The sequence below is a fragment of the Microcebus murinus genome, chromosome 2, assembly GCF_040939455.1.
Source record: "Microcebus murinus isolate Inina chromosome 2, M.murinus_Inina_mat1.0, whole genome shotgun sequence".
Taxonomy (NCBI): Eukaryota; Metazoa; Chordata; class Mammalia; order Primates; family Cheirogaleidae; genus Microcebus; species Microcebus murinus.
In genome coordinates this window covers 50,662,357-50,683,713 of record NC_134105.1, presented here as the reverse complement: position 1 = coordinate 50,683,713, position 21,357 = coordinate 50,662,357, and the positions used below count along the sequence as shown (strand labels likewise).

The following is a 21,357-nucleotide window of genomic DNA, read 5'->3' as shown; positions in this document are numbered from 1 at the left end:
CTGAGTTTGCTCAATAATGTAATCAAAGAGTGGACTAAGTTTGGAAGGGAATCCGGATGAGAAACAAGCCTTACAGACAAGACCCTAATCACTCCTCGGAAGGGGAGTGGGAAGCTTCCTGCAGCACCTGCGTGAAGTGTGGCCATCGCCCAGCAGCCTGTCGGAGGTTCTGTCCTCCGCAAGGGTCTGCAACACAGATTCAGATGACTCTAGAACAAGCAGAGAAGCTCAGGACCCCAAGAGAGGCACCGTGGGGATTCAGAGGAGAGAGACATTGAGCTGGGAGCAGACGGGTGAAGGGGGCAGGCAGGGGGGTTCATCGGGGCCTTGCAGGCCAGTGAGAGGTGGGGCTACAGCAGGGGACTGCAGGCACGTCCTCCTGGGGTGCCACCTGCACTCGGGTTTTGCCTGCTCCAGGAAGGACAGAAGATTGGGAAAGTCAGGGGGGCCTGGTCTTGAAGGCCTGGCTCAGGAATGAGCCTCCTTTGTCTAAATGACGCTTGTTCTTGCCCCTGCCCAAGGGTGATGGCCCCCACCCTGGGGTGCTTTGCTCTTCCTGAGGCCAGGGCTTTCTATGCCTGGCTTGACACGGCACTCCTGAGGAGCCCGAGATTAACGGACCAGTCTAGCAGCCCTTCCCTGCCCCAGACTGATGTCCCAGAAGCACAGAGCGGGGCTTGGGAGACCACATGTCTAACGGGCTCCCCAGGACTCCCGTGGCCATGGTGCGTGTTGGGTGCACACTGCTTGAAGTGGTTTTTATTAGCTCATGGATCTTGCTGCAGTGACAGTGATTTGCTCCCCAGGAGACCCCAGAAACTGATCTGTAAATGTCTGTTGTCTTTTTCCAGAGTGCATAGAGCGAATCCCATGGATCGCTCCCGAGTGTGTGGAAGACTCCAAGAACCTGAGTGTGGCTGCTGACAAATGGAGCTTTGGAACCACGCTCTGGGAAATCTGCTACAACGGCGAGATCCCCCTGAAAGACAAGACGCTGATCGAGGTGAGCAGTTGTTTCCCAGGGGGCGAGGAGCGCGAGGGCTGTCAGACGCTCCCGGAGATTGTCAGGAAGCCTCACGCTTTGGGAAGCCGTGGGCACGAGTGTGAATCTGCCAGGCCCAGTGGCCTGTGACCTTGAAATGCTACTTAACTTCCCCAAGCCTCAGGTTCATTCTGGGATAAACCTACTTTCTGGGGTTGTTGTGAAGATTAAGTAAATGCATGTAGAGTGACAGGCACACCACCGTGCATGCTCGCTGGCTGTTACGGTCGTCTTTGTCTGAGATTGAGGGTCATTCAGAAGCATCAACACCCAGGTGTCTGTTGATTGAGTTCCTGCTGCGTGTCAGGCATTGTCCTGGGTGGGCACTGGGGTACATGATAAACGGACAAGGCCTTGCCTTCCCTTGGGGGCCTTAGTAAGGATTCCACAAAGTGTCACCCCAAGCGCCCTACGAATTAGGTAGGGCAGTGTCATTTTCTTCATTTTACAGATCAGGTAACTGAGAATCAGGCAGCTCCAGACACTCACCTGGGTTCCTCAGCTAGAACACAGAACAGGCGAGTGTTGACCTGCTCTTAGAAATTTACTTGTGGAGAAAGTGGAGACTGTAACTCCAGAGGGGTAAAGTAGTGAAAATAACAGTAGAAAGGATGGACCACTGACCCCTCTTCTCCCCACCAGTTGGTGATTATTGAAATGTGTTTATGTGCTTAGAGGGGCAGCACCACTTCCAGCTGGGAGACTGGTCGGAATCCAAGCGGAGGGGACATTCGGCCCTCTGTGGGAAGCAGTGAGGGGTTTAGTTCCCCTCGAGTGTTGGGGGTGAGAGAGGAGCCATGCTGATCGGTGGGGAGGCTCTTTGGGGTCGGATTGTTGAAGGCCCTGAGTCCCAGGCTGAGGAGTCGGCATTTACCTGAGGTGATGTGTGACATTGAGGGATTTGGGAGGAGGAGGGAGGTGCTCGGAGTCAGCTTTGGGATGATCATCTGGATGTAGTGGCTGGGCTGGATGGGCCGAGGGGAGCCAGGGAGGGAGACTGGTGCCCAGAGGCATGAGATTCAAGGAAATGGCCTGGGAGTCCAGTGTGGAGAGTGTACATGTAGGAGATATTGAAGAGGTAGAGGCTTTAAAACTTGCAGGACTTTTTTAAAGATGGTACAGGACTTGGGAAAGGATTTGAGCTAAAACCCACAGGTTCGACAACCATCAAAGCCATCAGATCTACAAATCTGCTATTTGGAATCTCTCTCCTCCTGTGTCCCCTGGGGTCAGATGGCCTTTCTGCCAGCTGCACTGGAGCAGGGATGTATGGATGACGGGTCAGGGTCAGCTCTCAGCTTCATTCCAGTCCTCCCCCGGCCTCCCGCCCCGGCCTCCCGCCCCGGCCTCTGGGCCCTGTCCCACCCATCTCCACCTCAGGACCCACAGGGACCAGAGAGAAACTAGTACGTTGGGGCCCAGCTATAGAGTAGAAACTGGAGTGCAGTGATTTCACTTACTCTTTTAAAGTGGCTTCAGTTATTTGTTTCTGAATTTTAAAGTGATAAACAGTCAAAGAAAATTTAGAAAATAAAACTATAAAAAATTAGCAATCTGCCGTATTTTTATCATCTCAGATCACTATTAACACTTTAGCATATTTTGTCTTCTGGCCTGTTTGTATCTCTTTTTAAAAACAAAATCTAGGCCGGGCGCTGTGGCTCACGCCTGTAATCCTAGCTCTTGGGAGGCCGAGGCGGGCGGATTGCTCAAGGTCAGGAGTTCAAAACCAGCCTGAGCAAGAGTGAGACCCCGTCTCTACTATAAATACAAAGAAATTAATTGGCCAACTGATATATATATAAAAAAAAAATGAGCCGGGCATGGTGGCGCATGCCTGTAGTCCCAGCTACCCGGGAGGCTGAGGCAGAAGGATCACTCGAGCCCAGGAGTTTGAGGTTGCTGTGAGCTAGGCTGACGCCACGGCACTCACTCTAGCCTGGGCAACAAAGTGAGACTCTGTCTCAAAAAAAAAAAAAAAAAAAAAAAAAAACAAAATCTAGACCATGCAAGAGATCATTGTATATTCTGAATTTTAAAATTTAATGCTGTGAGTACTTTTCTATGATATTTAATAAGTCTTAAAATTTTTACAAATTTGATGTAACAGTCAGTTGTTATATTTAACTCTTAATTTACTTGACTAATTTTATATTTGGCATGTAAGTTGTTGTTAGTGTTCTAATTCTGCAGGGAATACCTTTGTACTTAAATCTTTGTTGATGTCTGATTTATTTCTGAGTCATTCAGTATTGGAATTAATGAGTCAGAGAGTGTGAAGAATCTGGAGGTTTTTATACATGTTGCCAAATTGTATCCCAGAAGGGTTGCATGGCTTGACTGGAATGCAGCTCCTTGGGACTGGGCTGTACTGCCCATCTTCCTTGAGTTTGGATTATTTTAGTATCAGGACTGAGATTTCCCCATGCTGGAATAAGGCAATGGTGACACACTGGTTCAGGAAATCTGCCTTTCAGCAGAGATGTTGAGAATCAAGTAGGGGAATGGTTATTCCTTCTGACCTGGGCTAACAGGTTTGTAGGTGGTTCCTCTGGTCTCTTCCATGTGTCCTTCTTCCTTCCAGAAAGAGAGATTCTATGAGAGCCGGTGCAGGCCCGTGACACCATCTTGCAAGGAGCTGGCTGACCTCATGACCCGCTGCATGAATTACGACCCCAATCAGAGACCCTTCTTCCGAGCCATCATGAGAGACATTAATAAGCTTGAAGAACAGAGTAAGACACTGCCTGTGCTGTTCTGGCCCAGATCAGCCAGGGCCATGGGGAGCAGGCTGGCGTGCGGGGACTGGGGTGTGTGAGGGGCAATCCCTGGTGGTCACTTGGCGTTTTCTCATCTATTTTCTTTCCTCTTCTGTTAGATCCAGACATCGTTTCAGAAAAAAAGCCAGCAGCTGAAGTGGATCCCACACATTTTGAAAAGCGCTTCCTAAAGAGGATCCGTGACTTGGGAGAGGCAAGTCGCACCCACACCACCCCTTGTTGCTGATGGCGGAGTCCCCTGCGCACCCTGGCACCTTTCTGCACGCACACTGCTCCCCATTCTTCTTCACTGTGGGTCAGGGTTTATAAGAGAAAGCGCCTTAGTGCATTTTGAAACCACTTTTCTCACAAGGATTGTGTCTTTCTCCATCTGACACAAGCATGGTGACAGGACGTCTGTCCCTGCTTGCACGTGTGGCCGCGTACGCACACAGAACACTGGCCAACTCCCTTGAGAGACTTGATACTTCCCTGCAGAAAAGAGAGAGATGGGGGAATAGGTATCAATATGGTAGAAGCAGAAAAATCCCTGTCTGTTACTTTTCTAGCCAGATATATCCTGCAAGGCTCTGTAAATGAGGGATGGATTGCACAGAATGCCAAAACAGAGCGTCAGCTTTTCCACGGGACCTTGAATGGGAATTGCTGAGCAGTTAATGTTAACTAGAGAAGCCGCCGGGATTTGTAGCTTCATGCAGACTTTGTTTATTTAATGAAACAAAGACTGTGTGACGTCTGGAGTATCTGCCGCGTCCAGCCTCTGTGCCGGGCGTTTTCACAGGCGCGGTATCCTCAGCGCCTCACAACATCCCTGCAGGGGTTTCTTGCTGCTGTGTGTCAGCACTGCACCTCAGGAGTCAGCTCAGAAGATGTGGTGACTTGGCCAACCAACATCGCTGTTGAGTGGCTTAGCTGGGATCAGATCCCTCGTCTTCTGCAGATGCTCTTTGCAGCTCCGCTGTGGTGCCTGCCCTGGAGCCGGCGCCCAGGGCTTTCAGAGAGCTCCATAGCTGTCCTGCAGGTCCAGAAATAGCCTTCATTTCCTGTGCTTTACATTTCCATGGGAACTGGGACTGATGCGTTGGCTCAGCAAGTCACCTGCTACCGTCCTTACCTTGGGCTCCATAATAGGGATGGTTGCGAGGTCAAGAGAGGAAGGGGGCGTGGCGAGTGGGTGGAGTCCAGGTGAGAGCCTTCTGCGGCGAGGTCAGACTGTGCTCCTGGCCTTCCAGGAAACAGCCGCGAGGAACAAGACTTATCTTCTAAGTTTGCTCCTGCTGGCCTTGGCTGGGGCTTTTCTGATAATAGCGTGTGCATCCTTCCCTCCAGGGCCACTTCGGGAAGGTTGAGCTCTGCAGGTATGACCCTGAGGGTGACAATACAGGGGAACAGGTGGCTGTCAAATCTCTGAAGCCTGAGAGCGGAGGTAACCACATAGCTGATCTGAAGAAGGAAATAGAGATTTTAAGGAACCTCTATCATGAGAACATCGTGAAGTACAAAGGAATCTGCACGGAAGACGGTATGTTGTCCAGAGTGGGGTCTGGGGGAAAGATGTGGTGACTGTCCAGGGTCACAAAGGCCAGTGCAGAGCAGGCAACCCTTGGCCTCATCTGGGCCATCTGAACATGCTGGCTGGCAGCACCTATGAGCTCTCATGGGTTCCAGGTCATGTGCATTGTCACATGTCACATCCCTCAGCAGCTGTAGGGGTCCAAGGGAAGGACCCAGCATCTCTGCCTGCCAGGGTGGTTCCATTGTTGTCTCTCCAGGTTGTTCACGTGCTGGGGACTGTGTGTCACCATCCAGAGACCCACACTCAGGCCTTAAGAAACTGATGCCCACCCCTCAGCCCCGTTTCCTAGCCTTCTGATCCAGTAGAGGCCAGAGCATTGCTTTTTCTAGTCATCTAGATCAAGGTGGCAGGCAGTATTTACTAATGATTGTATCTTATTATTTGCAAGCCAGCGTACCACTCATGCATTGTACTTTAAAATCGGCAGTGAAATGACATGGCTCATAATTTTTAAAAATTATCATCTGGCCGGGCGCGGTGGCTCACGCCTGTAATCCTAGCACTCTGGGAGGCCGAGGCGGGAGGACCGCTCAAAGTCAGGAGTTCAGAGGCAGCCTGAGCAAGAGCGAGACCCCGTCTCTACCAAAAGTAGAAAGAAATTATCTGGCCAACTAAAAATATATAGGAAAAAAAACCTAGCCGGGCATGGTGGCGCATGCCTGTAGTCCCAGCTAATCGGGAGGCTGAGGCACTAGGATCGCTTGAGCCCAGGAGTGTGAGGTTGCCATGAGCTAGGCTGATGCCATTCTAGCCCAGGCAACAGAATGAGACTCTGTCTCATTCATTCATAAATAAATAATAAAAAAATCATCTGCCTGGTGGTTTATAGAGCACTAGACTGTGTTATCTTAGTGAGTGCCTGTGACTCTGGGTGGGTGCACAAGTCTCCTTCCCTGTCCACTGCTGAGGATCCTGACGCTTCAGTCACTTGCTCGTGATGACGGGGAGAAGCGGACATGGCTCAGATCCTCTGCCTCGGATCCTGTGCTCTTTCCTCCCCCACACTTCCCACATTTGGCAGCCTTATACTGATTGATGTTTTTTTTCTAAACAGGAGGAAATGGTATTAAGCTCATCATGGAATTTCTGCCTTCAGGAAGTCTTAAGGAATATCTTCCAAAGAATAAGAACAAAATTAACCTCAAACAGCAGTTAAAGTATGCTGTTCAGATTTGCAAGGTAAAAGAAAAAGCACATTATAGATTACAACATCAGGCGCTCTGCCCTGAGTAATTGGTTTGTAATTAGACCCCAAGTGGGAAAGTTTATGATGAGTGTATTTTGCTCAGCATTATTTGGATGAAAAAATCCACTAAGAAAGTAAATGGATTTGTTAAGCATGGCTTTAAATGTGTATTTCTTTGAATCAGTTTGGTCTTATTACTGCATAAAAGTCAAATCCCCCAAAATTGTCAGTGATATGTGAATGAAATGACATTTCTGTTTATTATGAAGTGATAGATGCAAAATATGATCTGAAGTGACTTTAGCAGTGTGGTTGACCTTTACTTCTTTCCCGTAGGGCATGGACTATCTGGGTTCTCGGCAATACGTTCACCGGGACTTAGCAGCAAGAAATGTCCTTGTTGAGAGTGAACACCAAGTGAAAATTGGAGACTTCGGTTTGACTAAAGCAATTGAAACTGATAAGGAGTATTACACAGTTAAGGACGACCGGGACAGCCCTGTGTTTTGGTAACTGAAATCAAACAGCTAGATTTCATCAATGCTTCCTAGGGTTTACAGTTTGTTTTTTTTTAATACAATCAAGGTTTGCTGCAGATACAGTTTGGATAGGCTCTTTCTGGCTTTGTTAATGTCTCTCATTCCTCTGGCCTGAGTCAAAGTTAGAGAGGATTTAGAACATTTGCAGTTGATTGATATTTCCCTTCAAGAAACACCTGTTAGGCTGTTTCGCTGAAAGCTGCCTACACAAATGCCTGTGCTTTATGGGACACCATCTTCAAAGGAATGGGAGAAATCTTGGCACCAGCTCAGCATCCCCAGCTTCCCAGATGGGGCCTTCATCTGACACGGTCCTTAAACTGTGGGCAGGTGGAGTAAGCCAGGTCCCTTTCTTGAACATATCCATGCAGAGGGAGGCTGGAGGGCAGGCAGGAGGCAGCGGCAGGGGTGACAGTGGGCCTTGAATAGATTCAGCGGACAGAGCAGAGCAGAATCTGTGGCACACCCGGCCCCCTCTCCTGAATCACCAGAGTCATCTGGCTGGAAGGCCACACACTGACTGTAGCCACCTCTCAGCCTAGAACACTCTCTAGGGGGAAGCTGTTTGAGCCTTCCACCCCCCTGCAAAATCGATCAGCACCCCCTAGGTGCACCCTGCGTGGACACAAACATAGACCTCTCCCACCTGTGGAGCCCAAAGCCTCATTCATTCATTCAGAAAATATGTATCAGAGCCCTGCTTGGTGCCAGCTAGTAGAGAGGTGGTGAACAGGCAGACTGAGTTGACAGTCTCGTGGGTGAGACAGCCAGTTTTGTGGAACAAGCAGCATAGAAGGGTTCGGGCTTGGTTTTCTGGAAGTCCTGAGTGTTCAGATAAAACCTGAAAGATTCATGGGGGCTTGTAGAGGTCATTGGTAGAAGGCATGAGGTTCGGGAGTATTTAGGAAATTGGGTTTTGAATGCCTTGATTTTTGGCTTGGGCAATTGGGTATCATTCACACCAAAATAGGTAATGCTGGAAGAGGGTGAGCAGGAAGATCAGACCTGGGGCTTGTCTTTATGGGGCCCCTCCTCCTCCACGTGGAGAGCATGTGCTCAGGAAAATGAAGAGCACAAACTAGTCTGATTATTTTGGAGCAAATATGTGCTACTGAGAGCCTGTAAAGCAGATCCTCTTATATGTCAGATGTGCACCATAAGCAGCATATATGTGACTAACATAATACATACACACTTTAGATACTTTAAATATTGGCCGGGCGCGGTGGCTCACGCCTGTAATCCTAGCACTCTGGGAGGCCAAGGTGGGCAGATTGCTCAAGGTCAGGAGTTCAAAACCAGCCTGAGCAAGAGCGAGACCTTGTCTCTACTATAAATAGAAAGAAATTAATTGGCCAACTAATATAAATAGAAAAAATTAGCCAGGCATAGTGGCGCATGCCTGTAGTCCCAGCTACTCCGGAGGCTGAGGCAGTAGGATCGCTTTTAGCCCAGGAGTTTGAGGTTGCTGTGAGCTAGGCTGATGCCATGGCACTCACTCTAGCCTGGGCAACAGAGTGAGAGACTCTGTCTCAAAAAAAAAAAAAAAAAAAGATACTTTAAATATTAAATTCTAAGAAAAACCAAAGAGGTGACTTTTCGGAGTTATGCTGGTTTGTTGGAATATGCTTCCCAGGAAGTGAAGGTTTCATGTTCTGCTTTCTTTCAGGTATGCTCCAGAATGTCTAATTCAGTGTAAATTCTACATTGCCTCTGACGTCTGGTCTTTCGGAGTGACTCTGCATGAACTGCTCACTTACTGTGACTCAGATTCTAGTCCCATGGCTGTAAGTCTCTCCATTTGAATCTAACACCCAATTAATGTGCTAAAATGTGTCCACCCCTCTGCTTTGTTAGTTTGGTTTTTAAATGGGGTCCAGTTGATGTGTGTGTTATAAGGCAGAGTGTCACTTCTCCATTTAACTTGGCTTGTTACTGGATAATGACCGGTGGGTCTCTCAAGTCCTGTTTTCACAAGGAGCCCAGAGTTCTGTGGACAGCCTGACCTCACAGATCATGTGTGTGTGGAGATGAGGGACAGTGTCCTGGGAGAATGAATGAGTTGAGTGGGGCAGCACTGGGTTGGGCCTTCTCTGTGCCTCATTTACCCGTAAATGAGATCGTCTTCTCTGGACCAGACTCCTTGGTCAGCAGAGGGACTGGTTGGTAGAGTCTGAAACACTGATTACAGACAGATTGTTGAGAGCTAATAAGGATTTGGATTTTCATTGAAATTTACTAAGGAGAAAAGCCTTTTTATTGTTACTTTAATTTCCAGTCTATTCTACTTTATTTGGTTTTTATATAAATGTATGCAAAGTAAAAACATTTTGTTTGGTTTTATTTTACATAGTTGTTTCTGAAAATGATAGGCCCGACTCATGGCCAGATGACAGTCACAAGGCTTGTGAATACGTTAAAAGAGGGAAAACGTTTGCCATGTCCACCCAACTGTCCAGACGAGGTATTTATGGGCCACTTCACAGTAATAAAACTCACTTTTATAATGTTTTCACAGCTTGAGTTATCCAGCAATGGGGAAGAAGCGGGAGGGGTGGGGGGAGACCAGCAAAATGAAGTAGGAAACTCCTTTGTAACAGTTTCCTGAAGCTACATTTCAGATATCTGAGAAATCATCAGATGCTGGGGTAGATGTCAGCCGCGAGTTATATTCAAAGCAAGGGTTTCCTCCCAGTGTAGGCACCTCAGTGTTTATCCACTTGCCTGCCCCAAAGGAGCTTGTTTAGGTATAGCCTTATTGTGACAAATACATATAACTGTATTTTTGTATATAAGTTTATCCCACTCATTAATGGCATTTATAATATTCAGTTTTCTATACTCCAAAGCAGGTGTCCTCAAACTATGGCCCACAGGCCACATGCAGGTGTTTTTGCCTGTTTTTTTTTTTTTTTTTTTTTTTACTTCAAAATAAGATATGTGTAGTGTGCATAGGAATTTGTTCATAAACTATAGTCCGGCCCTCCAACATTCTGAGGGACAGTGAAATGGCCCCCTGTTTAAAATGTTTGCGGACCCCTGCTCTAAAGTAAATTGGGCCTTTAAGACTAAACTGTTTATCAAGCACATACTGAAATAGTATGAGAGAAAGAATGAGGCAACCAGAGTGGAAAGTTCAAGTCTAAACTGAGACTCAGCTTCACCCCGTAGCTGGTTTACAGTAGTGAACTGGATTTTCTTGAAGGTCATTGAACCCATGAGCTTCTCAAATGCTAAAATATTTATGGAACTATAGTATCATATCTTCTGTTTTAAATCATTCAGATACTTTTGTTTCCCAGTCTTGTTAAAGAACACTTATCTACATTTCCAAAATTATTTTCTTGCTATTCATGTTTCTATATTTTAAAAAAGTTTCCAAATCTAACATTTTTTACTGTTGTTATTTTTGTTTTTCTTTTTATAGGTTTATCAACTTATGAGAAAATGCTGGGAATTCCAACCATCCAATCGGACGACCTTTCAGAACCTTATTGAAGGATTTGAAGCACTTTTAAAATAAGTAGCATGAATAACATTTAAATTCCACAGTTTATCAAGTCCTCCTCCTCCAACAAATACCCAAGCCATTCAAAAAAACTTTAATGGAAAAAGTTGGTATTCTATCTAAAAAAAAAAAAAAAAATCAAACACTTGAGCATGTATGCACATATACGGCACACTGTGGTGCTTAATATGTGTAAGGACTTCCTCGTTAAATTTGGTACCAGTAACTTAGTGACAAATAATGACAACCAAAATATTTGAAAGCACTTAAGCACTCCTCCTTTGGGAAAGAATATACCACCATTTCATCTGCTAGCTTACCATCACAACTGCTTACTAGGATGAGATTTTTGAAAACAAGAAGAGTTGACCCAAGTAATGTCTCAACATGATTGCTTTTCCCAGTTGCCAGTTGGTCCGAAATGTTTTCCTGGTACATTGATCATAAAGATGGATTGACTTATACTCTAACCTGTCTTCAAATTTCCCTATCTATAAAGTGATAGGCCATACATTCTTAAAATATTAGATACCAGTTAGTAAACTGTTGTTTCTATACAAAAATGATTGTATTCTGTCACCAGTAGGACTTAAAGTTTGAGTTCTTTCTCCAGTGGCTTAGCTTCTGTTCCCTTGGGTGACCACTGGTACCCATTTTTGAGAAAACTGGTTACACACAAGGGGACAGCTATGGAATATCTGTGGAGTATCTTTGCTGCATGTTAATTCTCGAGAACTAAGCCTGTGCCAGTGCTTTCCTAAGCAGTGTACCTTCAGAACTGATTCCCAGAACCTCGATGCTATTACACATGCTTTTAAGAAACGTCAGTGTATATCCTTTTATAACTCTACCACTTTGGGGCAAGATATTCTAGCAGTGGTTTTGAATGCTGTATGCAATCAGTCAGAATATATACCACATATGTCGCACTGTTCTTAGAGTATTTCAGTACTTACCGCCCATCTGCAAGGGTTGATCACTATTTTGACCATCACCCTATGGTGCAAAACTTGAAAGGAAAGACCCAGCTGGAGGTACTTTGGAGTTCAGGATCTGCTAGACAGTTTTCAGTTTGCTTGGAGGTAGCTGGGTAATCAAAAATGTTTAACCTCTGATTCAATGTGAACCATAAAGATCTTTTTGACCAAGAGTCTGAAAAACTTTTTGTTAATGCTGTCTAGTACGTCCGATATTACTTTTCACTTGTTGAGCCCAAAAAAGAGTTCAGGATTGAGTCAATGGCAACAATAAACTTGCCATTTGAATTTGTACAATAGCCCTATATCACCAAGGTCTCTGTGTCAAACCTGTGGCCACTCTATATGCACTTTGTTTACTCTTTATACAAATAAATATACTAAAGACTTTACATGCATATGCCTTTTAATAGTAAGATTTCATTTTCAAAGCATTTCAAACAATTTGCTTACATAGAAAAATAACAGTATAGGTTTTTTGGGGAGGAGGAGATTGGAAATGGCCCTTATTACTAACACCACTTGATGTGCTCTTCTCTGTCCTGTCCAATGATCATGGGGCACAGGCCAGCATGGACAGCATATCCTCACATGCTGGAATCCAAACACCTTTGTTTTAGTTCTTTGAACCTCTTCCACTTTGCAGCTCTGGTGTAAAATTCACCCATCTTCCCTTTCTTCTGTTTGTACTATAGTGGAGGTGCATCTAAACACGGGGGAGGCTGAGTGCAACAGGAAAACGGAAAGGAGAAGTGCAGGGCATGGGGAAGCCATTAGTCATCTGCTGTATAACTGATGCCTAATTTTGATCAGCCATTTGTAGGTAGTATACTTCTTAGAAATTAAACTCTCTAGCTGTCCTTTTCCAACAGATGTGAGTATATGCAATAAATTAGACAAAATTCTTTACAAAGCATACAACATATATACCAATTCTAAACTTCATACTTAAAACAGGGTATCTATATCATAGTCAAAGAAAGTCCAAGTGACAAGATAATGATCTGATTTCTGAAAAGACCAGGGTCATTAAGACCCCACATTCCTTATCATCAGTCACAGGCTTATAACAAACTAACTTACAAATTTCTAGATGGCAAAAGGTTTCTCATGCATCTAATCCCTAGGTCTTCAAGAAATGGTGATGTCAAAAGTCATATGCAATAAAGACAAAAATTCTTTCAGAAGTAAATTGGGTTTAAATAGCTGATATTTTTCAGCCTAACACACTACCAAAGAATGTGAGACAAAGCAGAGAGTGAGGTATAGCTTAGTAGCTCAAAATGGTTGTAAATACTGTGTTATTTCATGAGACTCCTTCAGAAAGGGCAGCATTGACTGCTTTACTATATTGTGGAACTGGGACATGTGGTCATCAAAATAGGCCCCATTCTAGTCATTAGAGTATCACTAGGCTGCTATGAAAAGAGGCACAGAAACCGATGTTCCTTGCCATTACAAGTCTGTCTCAAAGATTAAGTCTTTCTGTAGGTGAAATAAAAGGAATAGGGAATTAGTGCTATTATATCAGGGGTCAGCAAACTTTCTCTACGAAGGACCAGACAGTAAATATTAATATTTTAGGCTTTGCAGGCCCTTGGGGTCTCTGTCAAAGCCACTCTTTTCTGCTATTGTAGCATAAGAGTGCCATCCATAGACAAGACCCACATGGATGAGCCTGGCTGTGTTCCAATACAATTTTGTTTATGGACACTGAAAGCTGAATTTTGTATAAATTTCATGTCATAACGTTTCCTTTTTCCTCCAACCATTTAAAAATGTAAATACTGTTTTTAGCTTGCAGGCAGCACAAAAATGGGTGGGGGACCAAATTTGGCCCCAGAGTGTAGTTTGCCAACCCCTGTATTATCACCAAAGGTATTTTTCTTAAAATACCTTGTGTTTTTCACAAAAGGTATAAATGGTATACAACATCTTAAAAGTAAAGCATGTGTAGTAACGTATACTTTGGACATCACTATCACTCTGTTGTTGCACTTAATATTGCATGGCTGGCGTGGGAGTAATAATTGAATTTGCAGGTAGAGCATCTTTTTAACATTACTATCACCACGTTTGGTACTTTGCACCCTTGTAGTTCTAGGAAAAGTCCTAAAAATCTATAAGGAAAGTAAATGGAAATGCACATTGGCTTACAAGAAACGCATTCTTCTAAGGCTCAGGAAACAAGACTGTTTCCCATTTATTGCTTCAAACTTTTATACATGGTGGTGTCAAAATTATTCCTGGTCCTAAAACAAGAAATATTGGAACATTGTTAGTTTCTCCAATGGATTGTAAGTTAACGCTAATAGGATGCATCTAATTCTAGTGGAAAATGTCTTCAATTGATGTCTCTTATTGCTATTTTTCATTTGGCAATTCTGCCTGCTGCACAACACAGTTCCTTCTGGGAAATTATAAACCCGTATTTAAAGGATATATGGCTAGTTTGAATATAGTTAAGGCAGCGATGAACAGCAGAGATACTGCAGAGAACCTTAGGAGGTGATAAGGAGAGAGCTCAACTTAGTACACTCGCTTCTTTTTTAAGTAGGTTTCCATGTAATATGCTCCTGTGCCCTGAGAATGCTGGTCCACAAATTCCACTGAACCACCCTCTGGGGCAGAGATGAGATATGATGAGCCTCGTTTTTCATTTCTTAAAGATGACACCTATGAGAAAATAAAATCGCAACTGATGTTAAAAGCTAAATTAAACTCGGTTTATTCTGGGAAGGTGAGCATACGATCCCTACCAGCCCAGTGCCACCATAAACACCTGCCGTCCTTCCTGCAGGAGGGTCCCACAGTCTTCACAAGCCCTGAGCCCAGCTTGGACAGCTGCCAGGAATTCATGCAGCTGCACTGCCCTGATTAGGAGCACAAGGTATGCACGCCTTACCCCCACCCACCCTCAGTGAGCTGAGCTGCTGCAGCACTATGCCATTGTGAGACCAGAGCCACCTCTGGAGAACACCCTTCTCTGAGAGCCAGTAGACATTGCACCTTTCCAACACTGGAGCTCCATCTTTGTCACACCAGGCCCACACAGGTGGCCGAATGCCACAACTCTATTGTGTGGAGCTTGGATCAGCTGTGCCTTGAGCCTGCACAGCAGGAAAACCAACCCCCGCTGCTACGCTTCCAGCCAGAGGAACAGTCTACCAGTCCCATCCAGGGCGAATCTGCCTTTGAGGGTTTGTCAAACTGCTGCGCACCTTCCCCCAAGTCGCAGAGGCCCCTGAGCCTCAAAACAATGGATATGCACTTCCCCATTCCCCCTCCCACCCCCTGCAGACTGGCTATGTGTCCATGCTCAGGACCTAAGAAATAGCCCCAGGTGCCCTCATCCACTGCAGACATGCCCCTGGCCTGCCCAGTGGTCTTGCTCCTCCATTGAGGTCCTGACAAAGTCTTGCAGGCCACTCCAGGTAAGCACACTCCCTGGCCAGCCAAGAGCCCACATCCTGGGCTTAAGAAACAGCCCTTTGGGCCACCCCTAGCAAACATGCCCTCAGGCCAACTGAGCAGCCATGCAGCTATGTCCTGGGCCTGAGAACCTTCCCTCCAGCAGACAATGCCCCCAGGTCAGCCATGCAATTGTGTGCCCATGCTCCCAAACAGAGTAACAGCTCTCTGTGGCCCCAACCCCAGACAGCCAGACCCTCAGTTGGCACCGACTGTGTGCATCCACACATCCCTGACCTGACAAACAGACTGGCAAAGCCACACCACCATCCCCACACTCTCAGCCTAGGCCACTAAAAAACTTGCAAATGCCACGAAGGTGGATTATAGCTCAAGAAACTACACAGAGACTCACTACTGCATCTACTAGAACCAAGGCCAATGTACCTCACCAAACTGACACCCAAGACCCATTCATACAAATAAGTCTCCCTACTCTATTCCATAAAACGAGTAATAGGAGACTTTTCCACCAGGTGCACAGAAATCAATGTACACATCTATGAAAAAGCAAGGAAACATGTCCCCTTCAAAGGAAAACTAATTCTCCAGTAACAGACCATAATCATAAGGAAACTGAAATATGACAGCATACAGATAAACAATTCAACAAAATGAGGAAAACAATTCATGATTTAAATGAGAAACAAGAGGATATCATAAAAAAGAACCAAACAAATACCGTGCTTCCCCGAAAATAAGACCTACCCATAAAATAAGCCCTAGCAGGATTTCTAAGCATTTGCTCAATATAAACCTCAAAAATAAGACCTAGTGATGGGTGTGGCTACACAGCGTATCTGCACAACCCATGAATTTTGTTGTGGGGTGGTAAAGACGACGAGCAGCCCTTCTCGTCTGCCCCATCGTGACAGCTACTATCCCTGAGGTGCCTGGAAAGCCCCACCAAGGTCAGCATCCCCTGTCAGGTCCCGACCATCCTGTGCGTGCTATAAGCTGAGGCTTTGAGGGGAAAATAACACATCACCTGAAAATAAGCCCTAGGGTGTCTCAGTGAGGAAAAATAAATATAAGACCCTCTCTTATTTTCAAGGAAACACGGTACTAGAGCTGAAGCATTCAATGAATGAAATTAAAAATACAATTGAGAGCCACCAATAAGCAAACAAGTATTTATATTATAGACATTCCAGAGGAAAAGGGAAAATGTCAGGAAAACATTTAATTAAATCATAGCAGAAAACTTCCCAAGTCTTGGGATGGAAATGGACATCAAGGTCCTGGGAGGTCAAAGAACCCCAAATAGATTCAACCCAAACAGGTACTCTCTAAGGCACATTATAGTAAAATTGTTAAAAGTGAAAGACAAATATCAATTCCAGGAGTTTCTTAAAAAAAAAAAAAAAAAAAAGTGAAAGACAAAGAATTTTAAAAGCAGCAAGAGAAAAGCACCAAGTCACATATAAGGGAGTCCTCATTAGATGTCGAGTGGATTTCTCAGCAAAATCTTGTAAGTCAGTAGAGAATGGGATGACATATTCAGAGTATTGAAAGAAAATAAAATGTCAGCCAAGAATATTACACCCAGAAAATGTGTCCTTTAGAAATTAAAGAGAAATAAAATCTTTCACAGACAAGCAAAAGCTAACGGAATTCATCACCACTAGGCCAGCCTTATAAGAAATACTCAAGAGTCAAAGTGTAAAGAACTACCATCACAAAAATATGTGAAACTATAATACTCACTGCTAGAGCTGTAGACAAAGGAGAAAGAGAAAGCAGTTAAATTTATCACTACAGAAAACCACCCAAGTGTAAAAATAAACAATAAGAGAGGAAATAAGGAACAAAATGACCAGAAAACAATCAATAAAATGATGGGAGTATGTCCTTACCTATTAATAATAACCGTGAATATAAATGGATTAGATTTCCCATTTAAGATACAGACTGACTGAATTGATAAAAAAAAACAAGACCCAACTGTAAGCTGTGTATAAGAACCTCATGACATCTGTTAAGATGCACAAAGACAAAGGAAGGAATAGACAAAGATACTCCATGCAAAAGTCAGTAGGAGTAGCTATATTTATATCAGACAAAACAAACATCAAATTAAAAGCTGTAAAAAGGGACAAAGAAGAACATTATATAATAATAAAAAGATGAATTCAGCAGGAGAATATGACAACTGTAAATATATATGCACCCAACACCAGAGCACCCAGATAAAGTAAGCAAACATTTTTAGACCTAAAGGTAGAGATAGACTCCAATACAATAACTGTTGGAGATTTCAACACTCCACTTTCAGCATTGGTCAGAGCATCTAGACAGAAAATCAAAAAGGAAACATTGATTTAAACTGCTTATTTATTAATTAAACTGCTTATTTATTAATTAAGATTTAATTAATATCAATTATTAAACCATTTCAAAAAGTTGAAGCAGAAGGAATTCTTCCTAACTTATTCTAGAAGGCCAGCATAACCCTGATACCAAAACCAGATAAGGACACAACAAAAACAGAAAACTACAGGCCAATATCCCTGATAAACATAACCACCCTCAACAAAATAGAGCACTGAATCCAACAACACATTAAAAAGATAACACACCATGATCAAGTGGGATTTATCCCAGCAATGCAAGGACGGTTTAGCATATGCATATCAATAAATATCATACATCTCACCAATAGAATGAAGGACAAAAAGCATATGATCATTTCAATAGATGTAGGAAAATTAGCTGTAAGAGTACCTCAACATAATGAAGGCCATATATGACAGACTCACAGCTAACATCTTACTGAATAAGGAAAAGCTTTCCTACACTCTCACCACTCTTATTCAACATAGTCTTAAAGTCCTTGCCAGAGCAATTAGCAAGAGAAAGAAAGAGTACCTAAATTGGAGAGGAGGAAGTCAAACTGTCCCTGTTTGTGGACATTATCATCTTATACAAGAAAAACCTAAAGATTCTACCAAAAAACTCTTACAACTAATAAATGAGTAAAGTTGCAGGATACAAAATTAATGTGTTAACACAAAATCACTAGTGTTTCTATACACAAACAACTATCTAGCTGAAAAATAAATCAAGATGGCTATTTACAATAGCTACAAAAATAAAATAAAATACCTAGGAGTAAATTTAACCAAGAGGTGAAAAACTTCTATAAGGGGAACTACAATACACTGATAAAGAAACTGAAGAGGCTACAAATAATAGAAAGACATCCCATGCTCATATACTGGAAGAATTAATGTTGTTAAAATGGCAAGACTACCCAAAGCAATCTACTGATTCAATGCAATCCCTATCAAAATATCAATGACATTCTTCACAAGAAATATAAAACAAATCTTAAAATTTGTATGGAACCACAAAAGACCCAAAATTGCCAAAGCAATCCTAAGCAAAAAAAAAAAAAAAAGCTAGAGGTATCATACTACCAAACCTCAAAATATACTACAAAGCTGTAGTAACCAAAATAGCATGTTACCAGAGTAAAAACAGACACATAGACCAATGAAACAGAATAGAGAACCCAGAAATTAATTTATGTATCTACAGCCAACTGATTCTTGACAAAGGTGCCAAGAACATACATTGGGGGAAATGACAGTCTCTTCAATAAGTGGTGCTGGGAAAACAGGATATGCATATGCAAAAGAATTAAACTAGACTCCCACCTCTCCCTCCATACAAAAAAAAAACAACTCAAAATGGCTCAAAGACCTAAATGTAAGATCCAAAACTACTAGAAGAAAACATAGGAAAAACACTTCAAGACACTGATCTGGGAAAAGATTTTATGAATAAGACCTCAAAAGCACAGGCAACCAAAGCAAAAATAAACAAATAAGATTATAAGAAACTAAAAAGCTTCTGCACAGCGAACAATCAACAGAGTGAAGAGACAACCTATAGCATGTGAGAAAATATTTGCAAACTGCTCATTTGATAGAGGATTAATATCCACAATAAACAAGGAATCCAAATGTTTATCTCAGCAGAAAAAACAAAGAATAGGCAAATGATCTGAACAGGCAGTTCTCAAAAGAGGACACACAAATGGCCAAAAAATATATGAAAAAATGCTCAACATCACTAATCATAAGGGAAATGCAAATCAAAACTACAAAGAAGCATCCATCTTTGCTCGCAGAAGCCATGTAGAAAATCTGTTGGATTCTCTCGTTCAAAGGATTTCCCAGTAGTGCTACACCATTCACAGGAAGGACCAACAGAGATCTAAGAGATCAGCAAAGAACTTCACCAAGCAGCACAGGAAAATATTAATGGGAAGAGAAGACAAAACTGATGTCATTATAGCTCATATGATACTGGGGGAAAGATAATTCTTCTGATACGTGCTGTCAAAGATAGCTAACTTTTATGTAAGTTCTGATGAATGGGGAATCACGATCAAGATTTTTAAAACAAAGCTCAGTGCTCTGGGAGAAATAATTTGTATCTAAGAACCAGCAGAAAAGAAAAAGCACAGAAGAGGGAAAGAGTACAAAGCAAGCAAGCATTTTTCCTTCCATTGTATATTTGCAGGATGTAGACACCCATGCCTTCACAGGCAGCCTACTGCAGGCACTGGGCTGCGTGCTGGGGTCTACCCAGATGAACACAACTTGAACTGTGCCCTCCAAGCGCTCTTACCTTAGGAGGGGAAGTAAGAGAAGCGCAAAACATAATTCTGAAGGGAGACTGTCGCTTTGCTTATGAGAAATAGAAGCAAAGGGCTAAAGCTTTTCCCGAGAAGGGAAAATAGGGGCTTGAAAGGTATGCATGCTGATTCCATGGGTGAGATGGCACCTGAGTTAGGATTTGGAGGTGAGGTCAGATATGGACATGAGGAGCCAAGGAAACGACCCCTCCAGGAGAAAGGAAGAGCCGGAGCAAAGGCAGACGGCAGGGAAGCAGGGCCTGCGACGGGCCATGGTGGCTGGCAGATGCAAGAGAGCAGTGGCAAGTGAGGCTGGAAAGGCGAGCTGGCCTCAGTCACGGAGGGGCTGGAATGCCACGTTTATAAACGGGATGACACCCTTGATCTTGGAATTTGGATGGATCCATAAGCAGCTCCATAAACAGTGTGGCAAGGGAGGAGACAGGCATTATTAGGAGGTCTCACCAGGAGGCTGTTGAACTTGTCCATGCTATTAGATAGATACATGCATGTAAGCAAACACACAGATTATATGTAATTTAGAATGTGGTTTAAAACTTTACATGGAACATACAGGTGAGACAGAACAAAGTGGTATACTTAGAAAATCTGAGAAAACAATTTCAATGAGAACTTATGCTTTGAAGACCAAACAAAAGGAAACTACAGTACTCTAGTTTTGCATGTCTAATATCTAGGTGGAAATCAAATCAGTAAAATAGCCACTTTAGTAGACTCAATCTTTAGCAAGGTCTTCGTTAGGGTGAGGTGATGCCACCCTATGAATAGTTTCTACCCAGTGATTCCATTCTGTCCCATGGAACTACAGTCCAAGTCTAATACTTCCTTATCTATTAAAAGCATAGCTTCAGGGGAGCCCCCTCGCCCCTCCTGCTGCTGAGCAATCCTACCATATCCCCTGGCCCCAGCCCCATCCCCTTCCTCCCCACTCTCCTAGGTGACTGGTTCAAACCTTCCCTCTCCTCAACCTCCAACACACATCCCTAATCTTCACTCTCAGCTGATGACTTGCTTTCTATTTCCCCAAGAAACAAAACAGAGAAATCTTGAGATACACAGAGACTGACCCCGGTCTCTCTTTTACCCTCACTTCCTTGATGATCTCATCCAAATTCATGCAATTTACAATTATAGCAATTTACAGGAATTTGATGGTTCTCAAGTGTTTCTCTGCCCATACCTCTCCCCTTAGCTCCAGAGAGATATAATGAACTAACACCAGCAAGGTAACAGCCCCACTTAGGCAGCTTAAGTTTATATCCCAAACTAAATCCCCAAAACCTGCTCCACTCAGTCTTACCCATCTCAGTCAATAACAATTTCATTTGTCTAGGCCCAAACCCCTATGGCCTTGTCTCCTCTCTTTCTCTCAGTATATCCTGTTGACTCTACCTTCCCAAAATGTCTCCAATCCAGCCACTTCTCACCACCTCCACTGCCTCCATCCTGGTCCACGCCAGCATCATTTTTACTTGGATCATACCACAGCTGCTTCCTAACTGGTCAGGCCACATTCTATCTTCATTGTTTAATACAACAGCCAGAGGGTTCCTATTAAACTATAAGTTGGGTCAGTTATCCCTCTATCCAAGACATTCCAGTGGCTTTCTAT

General features: G+C 43.6%; 2 protein-coding genes across 6 annotated transcripts in view; one reads left to right on the top strand and one right to left on the bottom strand.

Annotated features, from left to right (window-relative positions):
- The window catches only part of JAK1 (Janus kinase 1), a 112,583-nt gene extending 100,802 nt beyond the window's left edge, over positions 1 to 11,781 (top strand). Inside the window, exons 17-25 of the mRNA XM_075999047.1 lie at positions 852 to 1,003; positions 3,627 to 3,777; positions 3,921 to 4,015; positions 5,152 to 5,344; positions 6,453 to 6,577; positions 6,921 to 7,093; positions 8,793 to 8,910; positions 9,477 to 9,587; positions 10,551 to 11,781. Of these exons, the coding sequence (XP_075855162.1) occupies positions 852 to 1,003; positions 3,627 to 3,777; positions 3,921 to 4,015; positions 5,152 to 5,344; positions 6,453 to 6,577; positions 6,921 to 7,093; positions 8,793 to 8,910; positions 9,477 to 9,587; positions 10,551 to 10,646 (1,214 nt within the window). The 3' untranslated portion in view covers positions 10,647 to 11,781. The remainder of the gene's footprint in view (positions 1 to 851; positions 1,004 to 3,626; positions 3,778 to 3,920; positions 4,016 to 5,151; positions 5,345 to 6,452; positions 6,578 to 6,920; positions 7,094 to 8,792; positions 8,911 to 9,476; positions 9,588 to 10,550) is intronic.
- RAVER2 (ribonucleoprotein, PTB binding 2) overlaps positions 10,755 to 21,357 on the bottom strand; it is a 68,466-nt gene continuing 57,863 nt past the window's right edge. For 4 of the 5 annotated variants that reach the window (XM_075999037.1, XM_075999043.1, XM_075999035.1 and 1 more), the window contains exon 12: positions 10,755 to 14,284. In XM_075999037.1, coding sequence (XP_075855152.1) covers positions 14,138 to 14,284 — 147 coding nt within the window. In that variant the 3' untranslated portion in view covers positions 10,755 to 14,137. The remainder of the gene's footprint in view (positions 14,285 to 21,357) is intronic. The other variant, XR_012915893.1, reaches the window with a different exon arrangement.